Source organism: Oryctolagus cuniculus, chromosome 13, assembly GCF_964237555.1.
Source record: "Oryctolagus cuniculus chromosome 13, mOryCun1.1, whole genome shotgun sequence".
NCBI lineage: Eukaryota > Metazoa > Chordata > Mammalia > Lagomorpha > Leporidae > Oryctolagus > Oryctolagus cuniculus.
This window is the reverse complement of record NC_091444.1, coordinates 98,066,986-98,085,972: the sequence shown is the minus strand read 5'-3', so window position 1 is coordinate 98,085,972 and position 18,987 is coordinate 98,066,986. Positions and strand designations below refer to the sequence as shown.

Here is an 18,987-nt window from a genome sequence, read left to right as displayed (position 1 = left end):
CAAAAATGCCAATCACATCAAAACCCAAGGTCTTTTAACAGTGACAATATATAAAATTAGTAGACTCAGGTATCCCAGCCTGTAACGCCATTGCATCATAAACTATCAACCTCCATGGACATAAAATACTCAGTTTTATTCCAGAGTTTTTATTACAATAGAAACCTTCTGTTTGAATAGGAATAATATCACCCTCAGTCCTACCACTTTACTACCTAGAACTTTTCATTTTCTTGACTAAGAAAATTACATTTCCAGTTCATATGCTATAGTCAAATGTATTAAATATACTCAAGATGAACATTAAAAATCATACTTGTACTATTTCTAAGTGTTAAAAAGCAGTGTGGGGGGGCATTAGAGGATCCAAGGAAGCCACTGCCACACAGCCTGCTATCATAACTCTAAACACAAGGCACTGAGGTAGCTAATTGTGTGTAAACAGCCCCCTGGGAATACGCTGCTAGCACCTAGCAAGTACACGCAGGGTGTTGGGTTCAACAACATACACCAAGACAGCTTCCCACAACCAAGACCTGCCAGACTTAAAAATGCCACCAATGCTAAGAGAAACCCCAACAAGGTTTCTCGAAACACACAGCTTTCACTCTAACAAGCCACAGTTTAGAGATGGAAACATTCTACTCATAAGCTTTTCAATGTCAAGTTGTACTAACATATCCTTCAAAACTTAATGTATCTTCCCAAGCCTTCCCCCTCTTAGCCATCACACTTCTGTGGGTAGTCACCAACAGGTTTTCAGCCTCACCCCATGGATTGGACATAAAGGAAAACTGCCAACATTTTTTGATAGGCAAACTCAAACACTTAAATGGCTTACTGACCATTACTACCACAGCAACTACAGCTCACTTGATCACTAAAAAGGAAAAAGCAATGATACAAAGTGAAGTCCCTTCTCAACCATTTTAAAATGCCAAGGAAAAAAGGTGTTAGAGCAGAATTTCATTTCAACATGGCCACAGACCCACTAAACCCTCATTTGCTTAGGAATCAGCTTAAGTGTGCAGGTAAGAACCACAATTTCATTTATAGCAGAAAAGGATGAAAACTACCCACATGTCCACGGATAAAGAAGGTACATCAAAACAATGCAATACTGGGCAGACAAGAGAGCAAATATGCAATTACAAATGCACATAAAAACACAGCCCTGAAATATTACTGGGGGAAAAACAGCTCAAAGCCAGTAATATACAATTCCATTTTTGGTATAAAAGCTACATATGTAATTTCAACACAAAATTTATATGCACAAACAAAAAAGGGATAATTCCCAAAATGTTACTATGTCTTAGGGTTTAAAAAAAAACCTTACCTGTCCTCTAATTTTTTTTAAATAAAAATGCCTTCCTTTGCAATCATGACGAAGGGGCTGGTGTTGTAGCACAGCAGGTTAAACCACTGCCTGTGACACCAGCATCTCAGATCAGAGAGCCAACTCAAATCCTGGCTCCTCCACTTCCCATTCAGCTCTCTCCTAATGCACCTGGGAAAGCAGTGGTATACAAATGCTTGGGCCCCTGCCACCCTCATGAGACCTGGATGAAGCTCCTGGCTTTGGCCTGGCCCAGACACTGCAGCCATTTGGGAATGAATCGGTGGATGGAAGATCTCTCTCTCTTGCTATAACTCTGCCTTTCAAATCTTTTTTAAAAGGTCATAAAGAAAAAAGCAATAAAACTACTGAGTCTAAGAAACAGATACATACAGATAAACAATTTAAAAACATAAAAATAGTTATTTTAACTTTCTGTCAGATCTTGCTAATTTCTCCCTTCATTTATTATACCCAAAGGGAAAGAGGTTATTTTCAAAAAAAGGTATTAGGCTCTGCTCTTTCTCTTCTTTGGGATCCTCACCCACTAAATAAAGAAGCTTGGCCCAATCCAGTACTGCACAACTTCAGGATCTAGCCAGCAGGACAAGACACCTGCTGTGCCAACACATCTACTTACTTAAAAAAAAGAGGGGGGGTGTTTTTCATCTCAATAATCCTCTATGTATGTACCCCCTCAGTTTGATCAGAATGCCCGGAAGCTGGGTGCTACTCATTTACTTCAAAAGGAAAGCCTCCTGTGCAGATCCCGATGATCCTGTGCAGTGACGAAGACTTCAGTGTGGGGCCTCTGTCACTCAGTGTGGGAGAGCTGACTCAGAGTGCCTAGCCCCAGGCTTCGGCAATGCCCAGTGCAGGCTGAGGACACTCAGGGAGAAACCAGCAGATGGAAGCATTCTCTGTCTCTCAAACAAGGGGGTGTGAGGAGGTGTGCTGTCTTGATTTTGTTTGCCAAAAGTCAATTACTTAATATGAAACCCAAGTCTTCTGTCACAAAATAGTGTTCTTTAATTTCCAGTTACCTTAAATCAATGTTTTCTAAAAACTGAGTATAATTTCATTAATAAATTTAAAATTTTAATGTTCCTAGGAGAACATTTCAAACAGTCATCCAGAACTATGTTTTATCTTAAGTAATTTTCCCCCAAATAATCAGCATTCCTTCCTAAAATCAAAACACACCCCGGGGGGTGGAGCCAAGATGGCGGAATAGTGAGGGCGTGCACCAATAGTCCGGGAAAATTTAGTTTAATAAAAGGGGAGCTATGGTAGCTTCAGAAAAAGGATCAGGAAAAAATTGCAGAGGAAACTCTTCTGGATCTAGTGGCTGTGACTCGGAGGACCTACTGGGAGAACAAGGTCGCCCACCGTGCAGAAGCCGAGCTGCGGGAGCCGCAGGGTCTGCACGCCAGTGCAGGAAGGGGAGTAGATGTCACACAGACACCAGCGGGGAGAGTTGGGACGCCCAGGGCTCCGAGCCCACACATCGGCGCTGGAAGGGGAGGTGAGCTCAATAACCCGAGACATTGGCGGGGAAAAGGCGGTCAGAATCTAGAGGGCAGCGGGAAAGTGCACCAGACTGACTACAGGAGAGAAGGAAAAAGGTGGGAGGTTTCTCTCTCCGCCAACCTTGCAAAGGTTGCAAGGCTGCAAGGCTTGCAAGAGTTTGCAAGAGTTTGCAAGAGACAAAGAGCAGGCCCCCTCTCTGCATTTACATAACAACAGGGGAGGGCTAAGGAACTGAGTCACTACAATTCAGTAGCCTAGGCAACCCAGTGGGAGTCCAGAAGAGAAACAGAGCCTGCACAGACTCTTTGGGTAGAAGCCAGAGATCGGAAGCTAAATACCATCAATTCTGCACAGTGTGGTATTACTTACCTCCTGAATAAATAAAATAAATAAATAAAAAGAGAGAGATTTACCATGCATAACCTGAGGGTGTCACCTTTGCACACCCGTAACCCGGAAGAACCAAGCAGAGCTCTCAGGCCACACCCATCTCAAGCCTCCAAGTCTCCTCCAACAGCAGGCAGTCCACTTAACACAGACATAGTATAAAATAAAAAAAAAATTAAAAAAAATGCACAGTGACGAAAGAAGAATTAACTATGCCAAGCAACAAACACAGAAATCGAAAGAACAAGATCAATGATGACACTATGATGCCTCCAAATAAACAAAACACCCCAAGCCAAGATTATGAAGATGATGAGATAGAAGAAATGCAAGATACGGATTTCAAAAAAATTATGATAAGAACATTTAGAAGTTTTCAAAAGCAAATCCTTGAACTACAGAAATCCTTCTTGGACAGGATTGAAAATCTCTCTCGTGAAAATGAAATTTTAAGGAAGAATCAAAATGAAACGCAGAAACTAGTAGAACAGGAAAGTGTGATAGTGAAGAGAAATCAAAATGAAATGAAGAGCTCAATAGATCAAATGACAAACACATTAGAAAGCCTTAAAAACAGAATGGGTGAAGCAGAAGAGAGAATATCGGGCTTAGAAGATAGAGCACAGGAAAACATACAGTCAAACCAAAGAAAAGAAGAGGAAATTAGAAATCTAAAAAATATTGTTGGGAATCTACAGGATACTATTAAAAAACCAACATTCGAGTTCTAGGAGTTCCTGAAGGCATGGAGAGAGAGAAAGGATTAGAAGGCCTTTTTAGTGAGATACTAGCAGAGAACTTTCCAGGTTTGGAGAAGGACAGAGACATCCTAGTACAGGAAGCTCATAGAACCCCCAATAAACCTGACCAAAAGAGATCCTCACCATGACACGTGGTAATTAAACTTACCACAGTGAAACATAAAGAAAAGATCCTAAAATGTGCAAGAGAGAAACGTCAGATTACTCTCAGAGGATCTCCAATTAGACTCACAGCAGACTTCTCATCAGAAACACTACAGGCTAGGAGGGAATGGCGAGACATAGCACAGGTGCTAAGAGAGAAAAATTGCCAGCCCAGAATATTATATCCTGCTAAGCTCTCATTTGTGAATGAAGGTGAAATAAAAACCTTTCATAGCAAACAGAAATTGAAAGACTTTGCCGCCACTCGTCTGGCCCTGCAAAAGATACTTAAAGATGTGCTACACTCAGAAACACAGAAACACGGCCATCAATATGAAAGAAGGTAAAGGAAGAAAACCTATCAGTAAAAGAGCATGGGAAGCTCAAAGCATATACTAGAAAATATCTCCGGGAAAATGGCAGGGCAAAGTCACTACGTATCAATAGTCACATTGAACATTAATGGTCTTAACTCTTCAGTTAAAAGACACCGATTGGCTGATTGGCTCAAGGAACACAACCCAACTATTTGTTGCCTACAAGAAACACATCTCTCTAACAAAGATGCATGCAGACTGAAAGTGAAAGGTTGGAAAAAGATATTCCATGCCAACAAAAACCAAAAAAAGCAGGTGTAGCCATATTAATATCAGACAAAATAAACTTTAATACAAAAACTGTTAAGAGAGACAAAGAGGGACACTATATAATGATTAAGGGTTCAATTCAACATGAAGATGTAACTATTATCAATGTATATGCACCTAATTACAGGGCACCAGTCTATTTAAAAGATATGTTAAGGGACTTAAAGGGAGATTTAGATTCCAATACAATAGTACTGGGGGACTTCAATACTCCACTCTCATAAATAGACAGATCATCCGGACAGAAGATCAACAAGGAAACAGCAGATTTAATCGACACTATTGCCCAAATGGATCCAACAGATATCTACAGAACTTTCAATCCTACATCTAAAGACTTCACATTCTTCTCAGCAGTGCATGGAACCTTCTCTAGGATTGATCACATACTAGGCCATAAAGCAAGTCTCAGCAAATTTAAAAGAATTAGAATCATACATGCAGCTTCTCAGACCACAGAGGAATGAAGCTGCAAATTAGCAATTCAGGAAACCCTAGAAAGTATGCAAACACATGGAGACTGAACAAATGCTCCTGAATGAACACTGGGTCATTCAAGAAATCAAAAGAGAAATCAAAAACTTTCTGAAAGTAAATGAGGATAACAACACAACATATCAAAACTTATGGGATACAGCAAAAGCAGTATTGAGAGGCAAATTTATAGCAATAGGTGCCTATATCAAGAAATTGGAAAGGTAGCAAATAAATGAGCTTTCAGCGCATCTCAAGGACCTAGAAAAACTGCAGCAAACCAAACCCAAATCTAGTGGGAGAAGAGAAATAATTAAAACCAGAGAAGAAATTAACAGGATTGAATCCAAAAAAAAAAAATACAAAAAATCAGCCAAGCAAGAAGCTGGTTTTTTGAAAAAATAAACAAAATTGACACCCCATTGGCCCAACTAACTAAAAAAAGAAGAGAAAAGACCCAAATCAATAAAATCAGAGATGAAAAAGGAAACGTAACAACAGATACCACAGAAATAAAAAGAATCATCAGAAATTACTACAAGGACTTGTATGCCAGCAAACAGGAAAATCTATCAGAAATGGATAGATTCCTGGACACATGCAATCTACCTAAATTGAACCATGAAGACATAGAAAACCTAAATAGACCCATAACTGAAACAGAAATTGAAATAGTAATAAAGGCCTTCCCAACAAAGAAAAGCCCAGGACCAGATGGATTCACTGCTGAATTCTATCTGACATTTAAAGAAGAACTAATCCCATTTCTTCTCAAACTATTCAGAACAATCAAAAAGAGGGAATCCTCCCAAATTCTTTCTATGAAGCCAGCATCACCTTAATCCCTAAGCCAGAGAAAGATGCAGCACTGAAAGAAAATTATAGACCAATATCCCTGATGAACATAGATGCAAAAATCCTCAATAAAATTCTCGCCAATAGAATACAACAACACATCAGAAAAATCATCCACCCAGACCAAGTGGGATTTATCCCTGGTATGCAGGGATGGTTCAACATTCGCAAATCAATCAATGTGATTCACCACATTAACAGACTGCGAAGAAAAACCATATGATTATCTCAATAGATGCAGAGAAAGCATTCGATAAAATTCAACACCCTTTCATGATGAAAACTCTAAGCAAATTGGGTATAGAAGGAGCATTCCTCAACATAATCAAAGAAATTTATGAAAAACCCACGGCCAGCATCCTATTGAATGGGGAAAAGTTGGAAGCATTTCCACTGAGATCTGGTACCAGACAGGGATGCCAACTCTCACCACTGCTATTTAACATAGTTCTGGAGGTTCTAGCCAGAGCCATCAAACAAGAAAAAGAAATTAAAGGAATACAAATTGAGAAGGAAGAAGTCAAACTATCCCTCTTTGCAGACGATATGATTCTTTACTTAGAGGATCCAAAGAACTCTACTAAGAGACTATTGGAACTTATAGAGGAGTTTGGCAAAGTGGCAGGATATAAAATCAACGCACAAAAATCAACAGCCTTTGTATACACAAGCAATGCCACGGCTGAGGAAGAACTGCTAAGATCAATCCCATTCACAATAGCTACAAAAACAATCAAATACCTTGGAATAAACTTAACCAAGGACGTTAAAGATCTCTACGATGAGAATTACAAAATCTTAAAGAAATAGAAGAGGATACCAAAAAATGGAAAAATCTTCCATGCTCATGGATTGGAAGAATCAACATCATCAAAATGTCCATTCTCCCAAAAGCAATTTATAGATTCAATGCAATCCCAATCAGGATACCGAAGACCTTCTTCTCAGATCTAGAAAAAATGATGCTGAAATTCATATGGAGGCACAAGAGACCTCGAATAGCTAAAGCAATCCTGTACAACAAAAACAAAGCCGGAGGCATCTCAATACCAGATTTCAGGACATACTACAGGGCAGTTGTAATCAAAACAGCATGGTACTGCTACAGAAACAGAACAGATGGATAGACCAATGGAACAGAATTGAAACACCAGAAATCAACCCAAACATCTACAGCCAACTTATATTTGATCAAGGATCTAAAACCAATTCCTGGAGCAAGGACAGTCTATTCAATAAATGGTGCTGGGAAAATTGGATTTCCACGTGCAGAAGCATGAAGCAAGACCTTACACCTTACACAAAAATCCACTCAACATGGATTAAAGACCTAAATCTATGACCTGACACCATCAACTTATTAGAGAACATTGGAGAAACCTTTCAAGATATTGGCACAGGCAAAGAGTTTCTAGAAAAGACCCGGGAGGCACAGGCAGTCAAAGCCAAAATCAACTATTGGGATTGCATCAAATTGAGAAGTTTCTGTACTGCAAAAGAAACAGTCAGGAGAGTGAAGAGACAACCGACAGAATGGGAAAAAATATTTGCAAACTATGCAACAGATAAAGGGTTAATAACCAGAATCTACAAAGAGATCAAGAAACTCCACAACAACAAAACAAACAACCCACTTAAGAGATGGGCCAAGGACCTCAATAGACATTTTTCAAAAGAGGAAATCCAAATGGCCAACAGGCACATGAAAAAATGTTCAAGATCACTAGCAATCACGGAAATGCAAATCAAAACCACAATGAGGTTTCACCTCACCCCGGTTAGAATGGCTCACATACAGAAATCTACCAACAACAGATGCTGGCGAGGATGTGAGGAAAAAGGGACACTAACCCACTGTTGGTGGGAATGCAAACTGATCAAGCCACTATGGAAGTCAGTCTGCAGATTCCTCAGAAACCTGAAGATAACTCTACTGTTCGACTCAGCCATCCCACGCCTTGGAATTTACCCAAAGGAAATGAAATTGGCAAACAAAAAAGCAGTCTGTACATTAATGTTTATTGCAGCGCAATTCACAATAGCCAAGACCTGGAACCAACCTAAATGCCCATCAACGGTAGACTGGATAAAGAAATTATGGGATATGTACTCTTCAGAATACTATACCGCAGTAAGAAACAACGAAATCCAGTCATTTGCAACAAAATGGAGGAATCTGGAACACATCCTGCTGAGTGAAATAAGCCAGTCCCAAAGGGACAAATACCATATGTTCTCCCTGATCGGTGACAACTGACTGAACACCAAAAAGGAAACCTGTTGAAGTGAAATGGACACTATGAGAAACGGTGACTTGATCAGCATAGCCCTGACTATTTATGAACAACTTAATACATTATCCCTCTTAGTAGTTTTTTTTTTTTGTCTGTTCTACTTAATGTGACTGGTTTAATTCTGTAATTAATACACAGTTATTCTTAAGTGTTAAAATTTAACTGAAATGTGATCCCTGTTAAACATAAGAGTGGGAATGAGAGAGGGAAGAGATGTACAATTTGGGACATGCTCAGGCTGACTTGCCCCAAATGGTAGAGTTAGAAACATACCAGGGGATTCCAATTCAATCCCATCAAGGTGGCATGTACCAATGCCATCTCACTAGTCCAAGTGATCAATTTCAGTTCACAATTGATCATAATGAAAGGACTAAGAGTCAAAGGAGCACATAAACAAGTCTAATACCTGCTAATACTAACCGATAGAATACATAAAGGGGAGAGTGATCCAACATGGGAAGCGAGATACACAGCAGACTCATAGAATGGCGGATGTCCTAAACAGCACTCTGGCCTCAGAATCAGCCCTAAAGGCATTCGGATCTGGCTGAAAAGCCCATGAAAGTATTTCAGGCATGGAAAGCCAAGACACTCTGGGGGAAAAAAAAAAACCTAAATGAAAGATCTCTGTGAGTGAGATCCCAGTGGAAAGAACAGGTCTTCAAAGAAGGAGGTACCTTTCTCTGAAGGGAGGAGAGAACCTCCACTTTGACTATGACCTTGTCTAAATAAGATAAGAGTCGGTGAACTCAAGGGGCTTCCATAGCCTTGGAAACTCATGACTGGAGCATAGGGAGATTACTGATGCCATAAACAGGAGTGTCAATTTGTAAAGTCAACAACAGGAGTCACTGTGCACTTACTCCTCATGTAGCATCTCTGTCCTTAATGTGCTGTACATTGAGATTTAATGCTGTAACAAGTACTCAAACAGTATATTTCACTTTGTGTTTCTATGGGGGTGCAAACTGTTGAAAGCTTTACTTAATGTATACTAAACTGATCTTCTGTAAAAAAAAAAAAAAAAAAGAAATTATCAATTCCCAACTTGACTCTCACTGGGATTAAACATGACAATAGGTCTGATCTGGTTTCATCATTATTTAAAAAATCATCTATTAGTTTTCACTTTATGTTTCTGTGTGGGAGCAAACTGTTGAAATCTTTACTTAATGTATGCTAAACTGATCTTCTGTATATAAAGAGAATCGAAAATGAATCTTGATGTGAATTGAAGGGGATAGGAAGTGGGAAAAGGGAGGGTTGCGGGTGGGAGGGACGTTATGGGGGGGAAGCCATTGTAATCCATAAGCCGTACTTTGGAAATTTATATTCATTAAATAAAAGTTAAAAAAAACACCCCTAGTTTTTGTTAAGTTACAGAAGCAGGATTCAAATGCTCAAGTCTAAGAATTTCCAGAACCCATCATTTTTAAATTCTTTTCAAACCCAAAGCTCAGTAAAGAACCCAAGAATTCTACATGAAATTTAAATTTCATTCTGGGCAGAAGACAACACTGGGAATAGAATATCTGCAAGTGAAACTTCAAATTTAGAAAACAAATCAAAAAACAAATGTATAATGTTTGCTAAAAACCATTCTATTTATTTGCAATAAATTTGCTTTCAAAAGAACAGTAGGACATGCCTGCAATTTGGTTTATAGACGAGTGCCTTAGAACAAAGGGCTCTATAAAAGTTTTTTAGGAAGCATTTTTATTACTTTTGTACATGCTCCACACAGAGATGTCAGACAGACCTACGATCAGGGAGAAATGCACACATTTTCCACTTACAAAGGGGTTACACCCTGACAAACCTGTTAAGTTGAAAAGATCATTAAATTGAAAATGCATTTAATAACACCCAACCTACCAAAAATCACAGCTTTGCCTAGCCCACCTCAAACATGCTCATAACACTTAAAAGTGCCCTATGGCCTACAGCAGGGGGCAGGGAGGGGACAGAAGAGCACCATCTAGCACAAAGCCTATTTTATAATAAAGCACTGTCTCATGCAATTTATTAACTGTACTGGAAGTGAAACAAAAATTATTGTATGGGTATACATTTAGGCCACTGTAAGTAAAAAATCCTGAGTTAAACTATCTACATCCAAACAAACAAGTCTCTCATTGATAACAGTCATTATGTCACTATGCCTGTACCCATGATTCAATTACTGGATTGAAATCCACTCGGTTTTGTATCTGGATAGAAAAGCCAATCCCAAACATAAGATTTTATCAGCTACCATCCTGATCACATTGTAGCCACTATGGGTGGTGAGATAGGCACACATGTCCTATTCTACTGTGTACCCTTCACTTCTCAAGACACAAGCTAGGGGAGGCTGGGTAGGAAAGACTAAGCAGAGTGCTGGTTCTATTTACTTTAATTAATGCATAGCGATGCACAGATTTGTGATGTATGAATGACAGGAATAATCCAACATTACAGTGGTTAGAGACAAAATTAATACTTACTTCCACTGGCAAACCCACTAGTGGCTGTCGCCTGCATCACCTCTCTTCTGTAATCTCTATCTTTCGGGAAGCTATTAACTGCCATCTTGTTTGCTTCTTTTTGTCTCTGTTCTCTAAAAATAGAAAATAGATAAGCTCATAAAAATCACATCAAGGACATGGGTACCCATAATAGCTCCTGCCAAATATTCAAACAGTATATACAAAATCAAAGAACTGAATATGGTCTATAATTTATCTGGTATGGAGGTAAGCACACAGAACACTAATGTTTCTTCGTGATGGCAAAAGTATACCAATTATTTAAACCACTAACGCCACAGACAACTTCACAGTATTAATTCTACATATGTAAAAGACATGAGCATGATTGTCCCATAAGCTCTACAAACTTGTATTATAAATTATAACAGAAATGCACAAATGGAGATTAATAATGTAAGCATTTTATTAAATATACTAACTGCTCATAAGAACCTTATGGGCAGCTGCTCTCCTACATGTTAAGACAAATTATAGAAAACACAGTAAACAGGTCAACAACTGCAATTAAAAGAGGGAGTGATGATGTCTCAATAAAGAATCTAAAATTCAAATGCATAACACCATAAAATATAACTTGTAGAATCAAGAATGGTAAATATAGCTCAACTAGATTAAAAGCAAATACCTTTCAAAAAAAAAAAAAAAGCAAATACCTTTCAAGCCACTCTTTTGGTTTTTCCCATTGTGAAACTTCTGTTCGACAGTTGTAGTAGTATTTTTTCCCAGAAGAGCTAATATGCTCAGACCAGTCATCTGCAGAATCATAAGGCTTAAAGATAATTTTAAACATGAGAAAATATTATTACTTAATAACCTGATAGCATCAATGATTTCCAAAGCATATACACGGAAACAAAAGCATACATATGAGACCAAAGCACCTTACTGTGTACTGCTAATTATCTGAGTGCATATAGCAGTAGACTGGAAACCTTCATAAATCACAGAAAACCTTAAAAAAATCAAAAAAGGAAAAACACAGAAGCCCTCAATCACCATGGCTGAAATACGACAGCATGGTGACGAGGAGGAGAAATCACTGCCAAGTGACTAATAAAGCATGAGACCCTCAGTTCTAACTGCAGCATGCTAGTGGTCACACACAGTACAACAGAGAACAGTCTGCCTTTAGGTACTGCAACACAGTGGAAAAGGGAACCAACATTTAAAAAATATAGACAAAAAGTCAGCTGAAAGTTCTCTGTAAAATCCATGAGATGAGTCAAGCATTAAGTAAGACCCCCTGGTCTCATGTAATCATGACCAGCAGTATCACTCATTTTCCCACAACCAGAGCTGGTCTTCCGGATATTCTCACATGTAGTCTCTTGCAGGTATCTTAGAGGAAATGTAACAATCACAATGACGGTAGAAAAATCTGAGAAGTCTAAGCTAAGTGTCTGCACTGAGCACAGGAAATGCAGTAAAATGTCAAATATTCTTCTAGTTGAGAGCCTTAACTATTTTTTTAAAATATTTATTTGAAAGGCAGAGTTACAGAGAGGCAGAGGCAGAGAGGGAGAGGAGACAGAGGTCTTCCATTCTCTGGTTCACTTCCCAGATGGCCACAATGGCCGGAGCTGCACCAATCTGAATGCAAAAGCCAGGAGCTTCTTCCTGGGTGCCCATGCAGGTGCAGGGGCCCAAGGACTTGGGCCACCTTCTACTGCTTTTCCAGGCCACAGCAGAGAGCTGGATCAGAACCAGTGCCCATATGGGATGCCGACACTACAGGTGGTGGCTTTACTCACTATGTGAGCCCCAACTTTAACTATTTTTTCTAAGAGGTATGAGATTAAAATGAATAATGTTATACTATGGTAGCCTAACCGTCTGGGTTTGCCAAAGTGTATAATGACACAGTTTTATTTATTTTGAAATTTTTACTTGTTTGAGAGTCATAGAGACTGAAAGAGACAGATTTTGTCCATCTGCTGGTTCACTTCTCAAATGCCTGCATGAGCTCTGCCCAGGGACAAAGCTGTGAACTTAATCCAGGTCTCCCACATGGGCAGCAGGATCTCACCAACTTGAGCTATCACCGTTGCTTCCCAAGTCTGTATCCGCATGAAAAAGTCAGGAGCCAGAGGCAGGTGTTAAACCCTTGGACTTTGTACATGGGATGCAGCAATGTGGCTGCCAAGCTACACGCCCACTCAGTGGCACAATTTTGAAGCTTGAGAAATCAACTTCTACTCAATGCCTTGCCCTACCCAGTTTAATATTACCAGTTAGGAAACATGCTGAGAGAACTTAATGAGTTGTGCATAGGTCAGAAAACTAATTAGTGGTATATAAAAGGATCAAAATTCTGGTTTCTGAATGCTAATTATTTCCATTAAATAGACATCAATTCTGGAAATGCTTTAAAAATTTTGAGAACAGTTGGAGAAATGCTGCAGACTCTGCCATAAGTTTATATTCTGCAGTTTACATCTCAAAATAAGGAAAACATTGGACTTCAGCCCTGTGCTTCCAAGTCTCTAAAAGCAGTGGGGAGTTAATTTTCAATCATGAGCAGCTAGAAATAAGCTATGACAATGTTAGCAGGCCAGTCACAGATGCCGAATTCATAAAGTTCTCCATCACTCACTTCTCCCTGTAGGTAAATTACACAAAATCACCCTCCTCTTATAGATGTTGTCAACAGATTTGCTCTGCTTGGTTACATGGGGTTCCCAGATAGGCCAAAGGGATGGAAAGTGGGATCTGAAGCTAGCAGACAGAAGATATGGGTAGCAGAGGGGAGACCAGCGTGATCTAGAGCAGCGCTCTGCAAACTGCCCAAGCACAGCCCTGCACCTTTCCGAGGGGAGATAGAGTTAGCACCACCACACACACACACACACACACACACACACACACACAAGCACGCACTCGTGCCTCTCTCACCAGGAATCTCCTTAAGATTCTGCTGCAACCTCCTGACAGTTACTAACTGACAGACCAGAGCCTGCAGAACCCTGGACTGTGACACTAGGTGGATTTGCTCATCAAATCTTAAGTCAGCACGTGCTAATGTCTTAAAGCATGTTCCAAGGTATAGCATTACAGCCAAATACCAGTAACTTCTGCCTATCTTCTCCCAACTTCCATCCTCAAGGAGTTAGGAAAGAAAATCAAGTAATGGAATAATTTTTAAGATACTAATGTGCAACAGATGTCAATTTTTTTTTTTACTAAAGGAATCAAATTGAAAATCAAACACAAGGACTATAGCCATTTCAAGTATTCTAAATTAGGCTTGAGATGATTGCCAGCACAGGTGCTAAGTAAGTTCAGAGTGTTACCCAAGAATCCTTAGGGAACTTGGAGGGCCGTTCACAGATCGAGACTGTTTTCACAGAAGACCAAGATGACTTTGTCTCTTCATGTACCACAAGCATACAGGGAGTTTATTAAGAGCTGTCCAGGACATCTGTTTTCACAAAAGATTGGATACAGAAGCAGATAGGAAATTCTAAATGTCATCTACTAAGTCAGACACTAAAGAGAAGCTTGATGTCTTTTTGTTCTAAAATTTGTTCATACAGATACGCCCATATCAATGTCTAACAGTTTTATGATTGCCATTTTAAGTAAATGATTTTAATCTCTTAAGTTTATGGTTTTAAATATTTTACTCTGATGGGACACAGAGCATGCGCCAAGCAGCTGGTTCATTCCACAAAGGCCTGCAGCAGATGGGAACTCCACTTAAATCTCCCATGCAGGGTGGCAGGAGACCAACCATTTGAGCCATCGACTGATACCTTCAGAGCATGCAGCAGGGGGAAGCTTCAATGTAGAGTGGAGCCAAGACTTGAAACCATGGGAGTTAGCAAGAAACTACATGTTCCTATCGTAATCTAATGCTAGGGGGAGGGAAAAGTTCCCAATATGTGATACTGGCATTCTGATCAGCATCTTAAGTCAGATCAACTATCGCTCAGTTTTAATTTTTTTAAAAAAAGACTGATTCCTTTAAGAGGTAGAGTTACAGATAGACAGGGAGAGACAGAAGGGTCTTCCATCTGCTGGTTCATTCCCAAATGGAAGCCAGGAGCTTCTCCCAGGTCTCTTGGGTGCAGGGGACCAAGCACTTGGGCCATCTTCTACTGCTATCCCAGGCCACAGCAGAGAGCTGGACTGGAAGAGGAGCAGTTGGGACATGAACGGGAGCCCATATGGGATGTCGACATTACAGGTGGAGGCTTAGCCCTGTATGCCACAGCACCTGCTCAGTTTTAATTTCTAATATGATAACTGCTGATGACAGATCACATAAACAACAGCTTTCAGTTTTTCCAGAAGAAAATGGCTCCTGATTTTGGTTTGGTTCAGCACCAGCTGCTGCTGCAGCAATCTAGGGGAGTGAACCAGCAAGTGAAAAATCTGTCTCCCTCTTTCAAACCAATCAATCAATCTTTTACTTATGTAAATTAACAGACTGTTTTTCCATGAATAAAGAAGATTCACACGGTTTGCTGGTAGCACCTGCCAAAGTCCCTCAGCTTCAATCCCATCTCAAGTCTGCTCTGCAATGCTGATGTTAGTCCAAGTGCTGGAACAATGCAAATCACTTCCTCCCAGAAACACCAGAAGATGAAGCCATAGTGGGTTCTGGTCTCCAGCTCGCCAGTGCAGTCCACCACATGAACTAGCTTCAGAGGCACTGTCTCCAGCTCTGTGGGTGCCTCCTCACCATCAGGTTCCGAAAATCTAAACTTCCTGCTATTGTACCACAGCCCTCTTGGTTTCCTCCTCTTTTATCCCCCCTCCCAACTTTTAATACCTATCATATCTGCTTACCAGTATATTAAGTTCTGTGTTAAAACACCCTACTGTAATTATTTTTCCTAACTGACCCCAGACTAACACTCAAAACTATTCTAGATTTATGTGTACCTTAATATCCTTTTTTTCTATCCACACTACTTCAGTAAGAGAAAAAAAAAAATGAAAGGTCTTGCCGTGCCAATTAAGGTATAAAAATCACTCAAACACCCAAGCAAAACCTGCACCTTTGATGGTTTTCTGTCAGATTGTTGCTTCTTTCCTATACCTTCCCACATTGCTACCTCAGATGACTTTCTGATTATAATTATGATACTGCTTTACTGATTAGATCCTTCAATAACTTTCTACTGCCTTTGTACATAATTTGTATTCCTTGCCAAGACAGACATTTTACCATCTAAAATACACTAATAATACCTAATCTTAGGCTCCTGCCATTTTTCCACAGCATCAAATCCTCCCAGTTCTTCAAACATGCCGTGCCATCTCATACTTCCATGTTATTCTTATTCCTCTGTATGCTACACAAGGTTCACACCTATTCTACTGGCTAAGCCATATTTAAACCTGTTAAGAAGCTTTACTTACAGTTTCTATCTTCTTCATCTAAGCTGTGGCTCTTTATCCTGAGTGCCCTCCAGAGCAACTTTAACAAACACTGTGTTTTTTACTTTTCTATCTCCCCAAGTCTAAAAGTTCCTTGAAATGTGGTACTTCCCAGTGTTGTGGCTCAGCGGTTTAAGTCACCGCTTGCAGCGTCAGCATCCTATACGAGTGCCAGTTAGAGTCCCCACTGTTCCTTTTCTGATCCCGATTCCTAATAAAGCAGGTGGGAAAGCAGTGGAAGATACCTCGCAAGTACTTGGGACCCCACCACCCACGAAGGAAACCTGGGTGGAATCCCAGGCTCTTGGTTTCAGCCTTGCCCAGCCTCAGCTGTGACAGCCATTTAGGGGAGTGAATCAGTGGATGGAAGATCTCTCCGCCCCTTTCTGTAACTTTGCGTTTCAAATAAACAAGCTTTTGTATTAAACATTTCTTAAAATTAGATGGGTCACATTATCTTGATTCTGTAGGCTTACATTCTAGCATATACCTAGTAAAATGAAATTTTAAATTATTTCTGGTTAAATGAATACATTAGAAATCTGTGTTTAATCTGGACACTGAATAGAAAAATCCAAACTGAGTAGCAGTTACTTCAGTCTTAAAACACTTTATTATTTTTTTTCTTAAAACACTTTAACCATGGAAGTTTCATCTGAAGTTCTTTACAACTCACATATTGCAAAGACAAAACTCTGCTTAAGGTAATGCCAAGATGGTATTTCCTGACTGTCCTCAATTCTACTAACACCTGTAAAGTTTACTCACTACTTTAAAAGAGTGTTATTATTGTTGCAAATAAATACATTAAGAAAACATCAATTTTGGTTAGAACATAAGAACAGACTGGATATAAGGAGCTTTGCCATCAGATTTTTGTAATGAATTCCAAAAGATAAAATTGGGCGTGTGTATTAATACTTACTGCATCTGAAGTTTTGCTTGAATTATTGCTTGGATTAGAAGAATGTGAATTTGAACTATGAAGAGCACTGTGGTTGTGTGAATTTTCTTGTGGAGAGTAACTGGTCCCTTTAAAAAATAAAGAGGAAAGTGAATTCCAGGTAAATTGTATTCCATCTGATTTTTATCATACTACAGACCATTATTACACTTCAGTATCAGGAATACAGTTTTATAATACACAAAAAATCTGAGTCTACTATAGATGCAGCTTATTATACTACATAGCTGATAACCTATGGAACAACGAAGTTTAATCAGATGAGCAGGATACAAAGTCCTGTGTAATTTCTAGAAAAACTTTTTAAAGAGAAGTTTCACTGAAAAAAAAATGCACAGAGTATAAAAGTCCCAATGACCCAATACTGAAAGTCACTACTAGCAGTATGTTTTCCAACTATATACTTCCATCTCTTCAGTTTCTGCACCTCACTTTTTAATAGTCAATTTTTCACTGAAACAGCATCAAGCTTTCAAAAAGGTTCACAAAGAAAAGTCTCGAAGTCCAATCTTGCAAAAATACTTTGGTTAATGATATAAAAAGGTTCCCTACAAAGCCTAATGTTAGTATTTCAATTTCACTCCACATACCTAGGGACCTTCAGCAACAATTCAACTGGTACTTGGAAAGAAAGGAAAGAAGGAAGGAAAGCTGGCAATGGTATGGGGGTTGGTTACACTTATAAACAAAACTGAAAGCAGCAGAGTAACTTAAATGGTCTAGTCATTTAGGAATTAGCAGTCAGAACCAGGTAAAACCAGAAATTAGTATGAATTATTTCAATTAACAGGAAAAACTAAACGGTAAGAGGGAATGTATACTTAGAGATTATGACTATAAAAGTTTCAGATTATCCAAGTGGAAATGGTCAACAGATCTATGTAAAACTAGGAATCCAAGAGAAAGGTAGCACACAGTTGTGAATTTGGAAGTATTTTTCCATTAGACATCAATGGTATTAGACTGACTTTGGCATGCATACAATAAACATTCGTGGATGAAATAATAGGATAACAACGGTCAAGGTTTAAGACTGCAAGGGAGGGTCCGGCGCCATGGCTCACTTGGTTAATCCTCCACCTGTGGCGCCAGCATCCCATATGGGCACTGGGTTCTAGTCCCGGCTGCTTCTCTTCCATGCCAGCTCTCTGCTGTGGCCTGGGAAGACAGTGGAGGATGGTCCAAGTGCTTGGGCCCTGCACCCGCATGGGAGACCAGGAAGAAGCACCTGGCTCCTGGCTTTGGATCAGCACAGCACTGGCCATAGCAGCCATTTGGGGAGTGAACCAATGGAAGACCTTTCTGTCTAACTCTGTCAAAAGAGACTGCAAGGGAAGCTATATGCAGACTCCAAGACCCAAAAGACTACTGATGTCATTAACATGGTTACTTAACAGGTAATGCAAATATTACAAAAAATAAAGTCCCCAAGAAGCTTGATGCTAGGAGATACCCGATGTTTCTTCTACTTATCTTGTTAGATCGTATTAACTTACTTTATAAAAAAGTAATACCTTTAATACAACAGGAAATAAGTAGATCATTCAATAAATGCCAGTAAGAATTGTCGCTCCCCGTCTTCGTGGAGGAACGACACAGGACCCTGCGCTGTTCTTTCGTCTGCTTGGCCCTCCCCGGTTTGCTGCTGGTTCTTCCCGGGTTGGCTACTATCC

General features: G+C 39.6%; 1 protein-coding gene across 1 annotated transcript in view; it reads right to left on the bottom strand.

Moving 5' to 3' along the window:
- Positions 1-18,987, bottom strand: part of LOC103346384 (WW domain-containing adapter protein with coiled-coil-like) — a 53,549-nt gene that overhangs the window by 10,396 nt on the left and 24,166 nt on the right. Inside the window, exons 2-4 of the mRNA XM_070054994.1 lie at positions 17,276-17,430; positions 11,619-11,734; positions 10,921-11,033 (exon numbers count right to left, since the gene is read on the bottom strand). Of these exons, the coding sequence (XP_069911095.1) occupies positions 10,921-11,033; positions 11,619-11,734; positions 17,276-17,430 (384 nt within the window). The remainder of the gene's footprint in view (positions 1-10,920; positions 11,034-11,618; positions 11,735-17,275; positions 17,431-18,987) is intronic.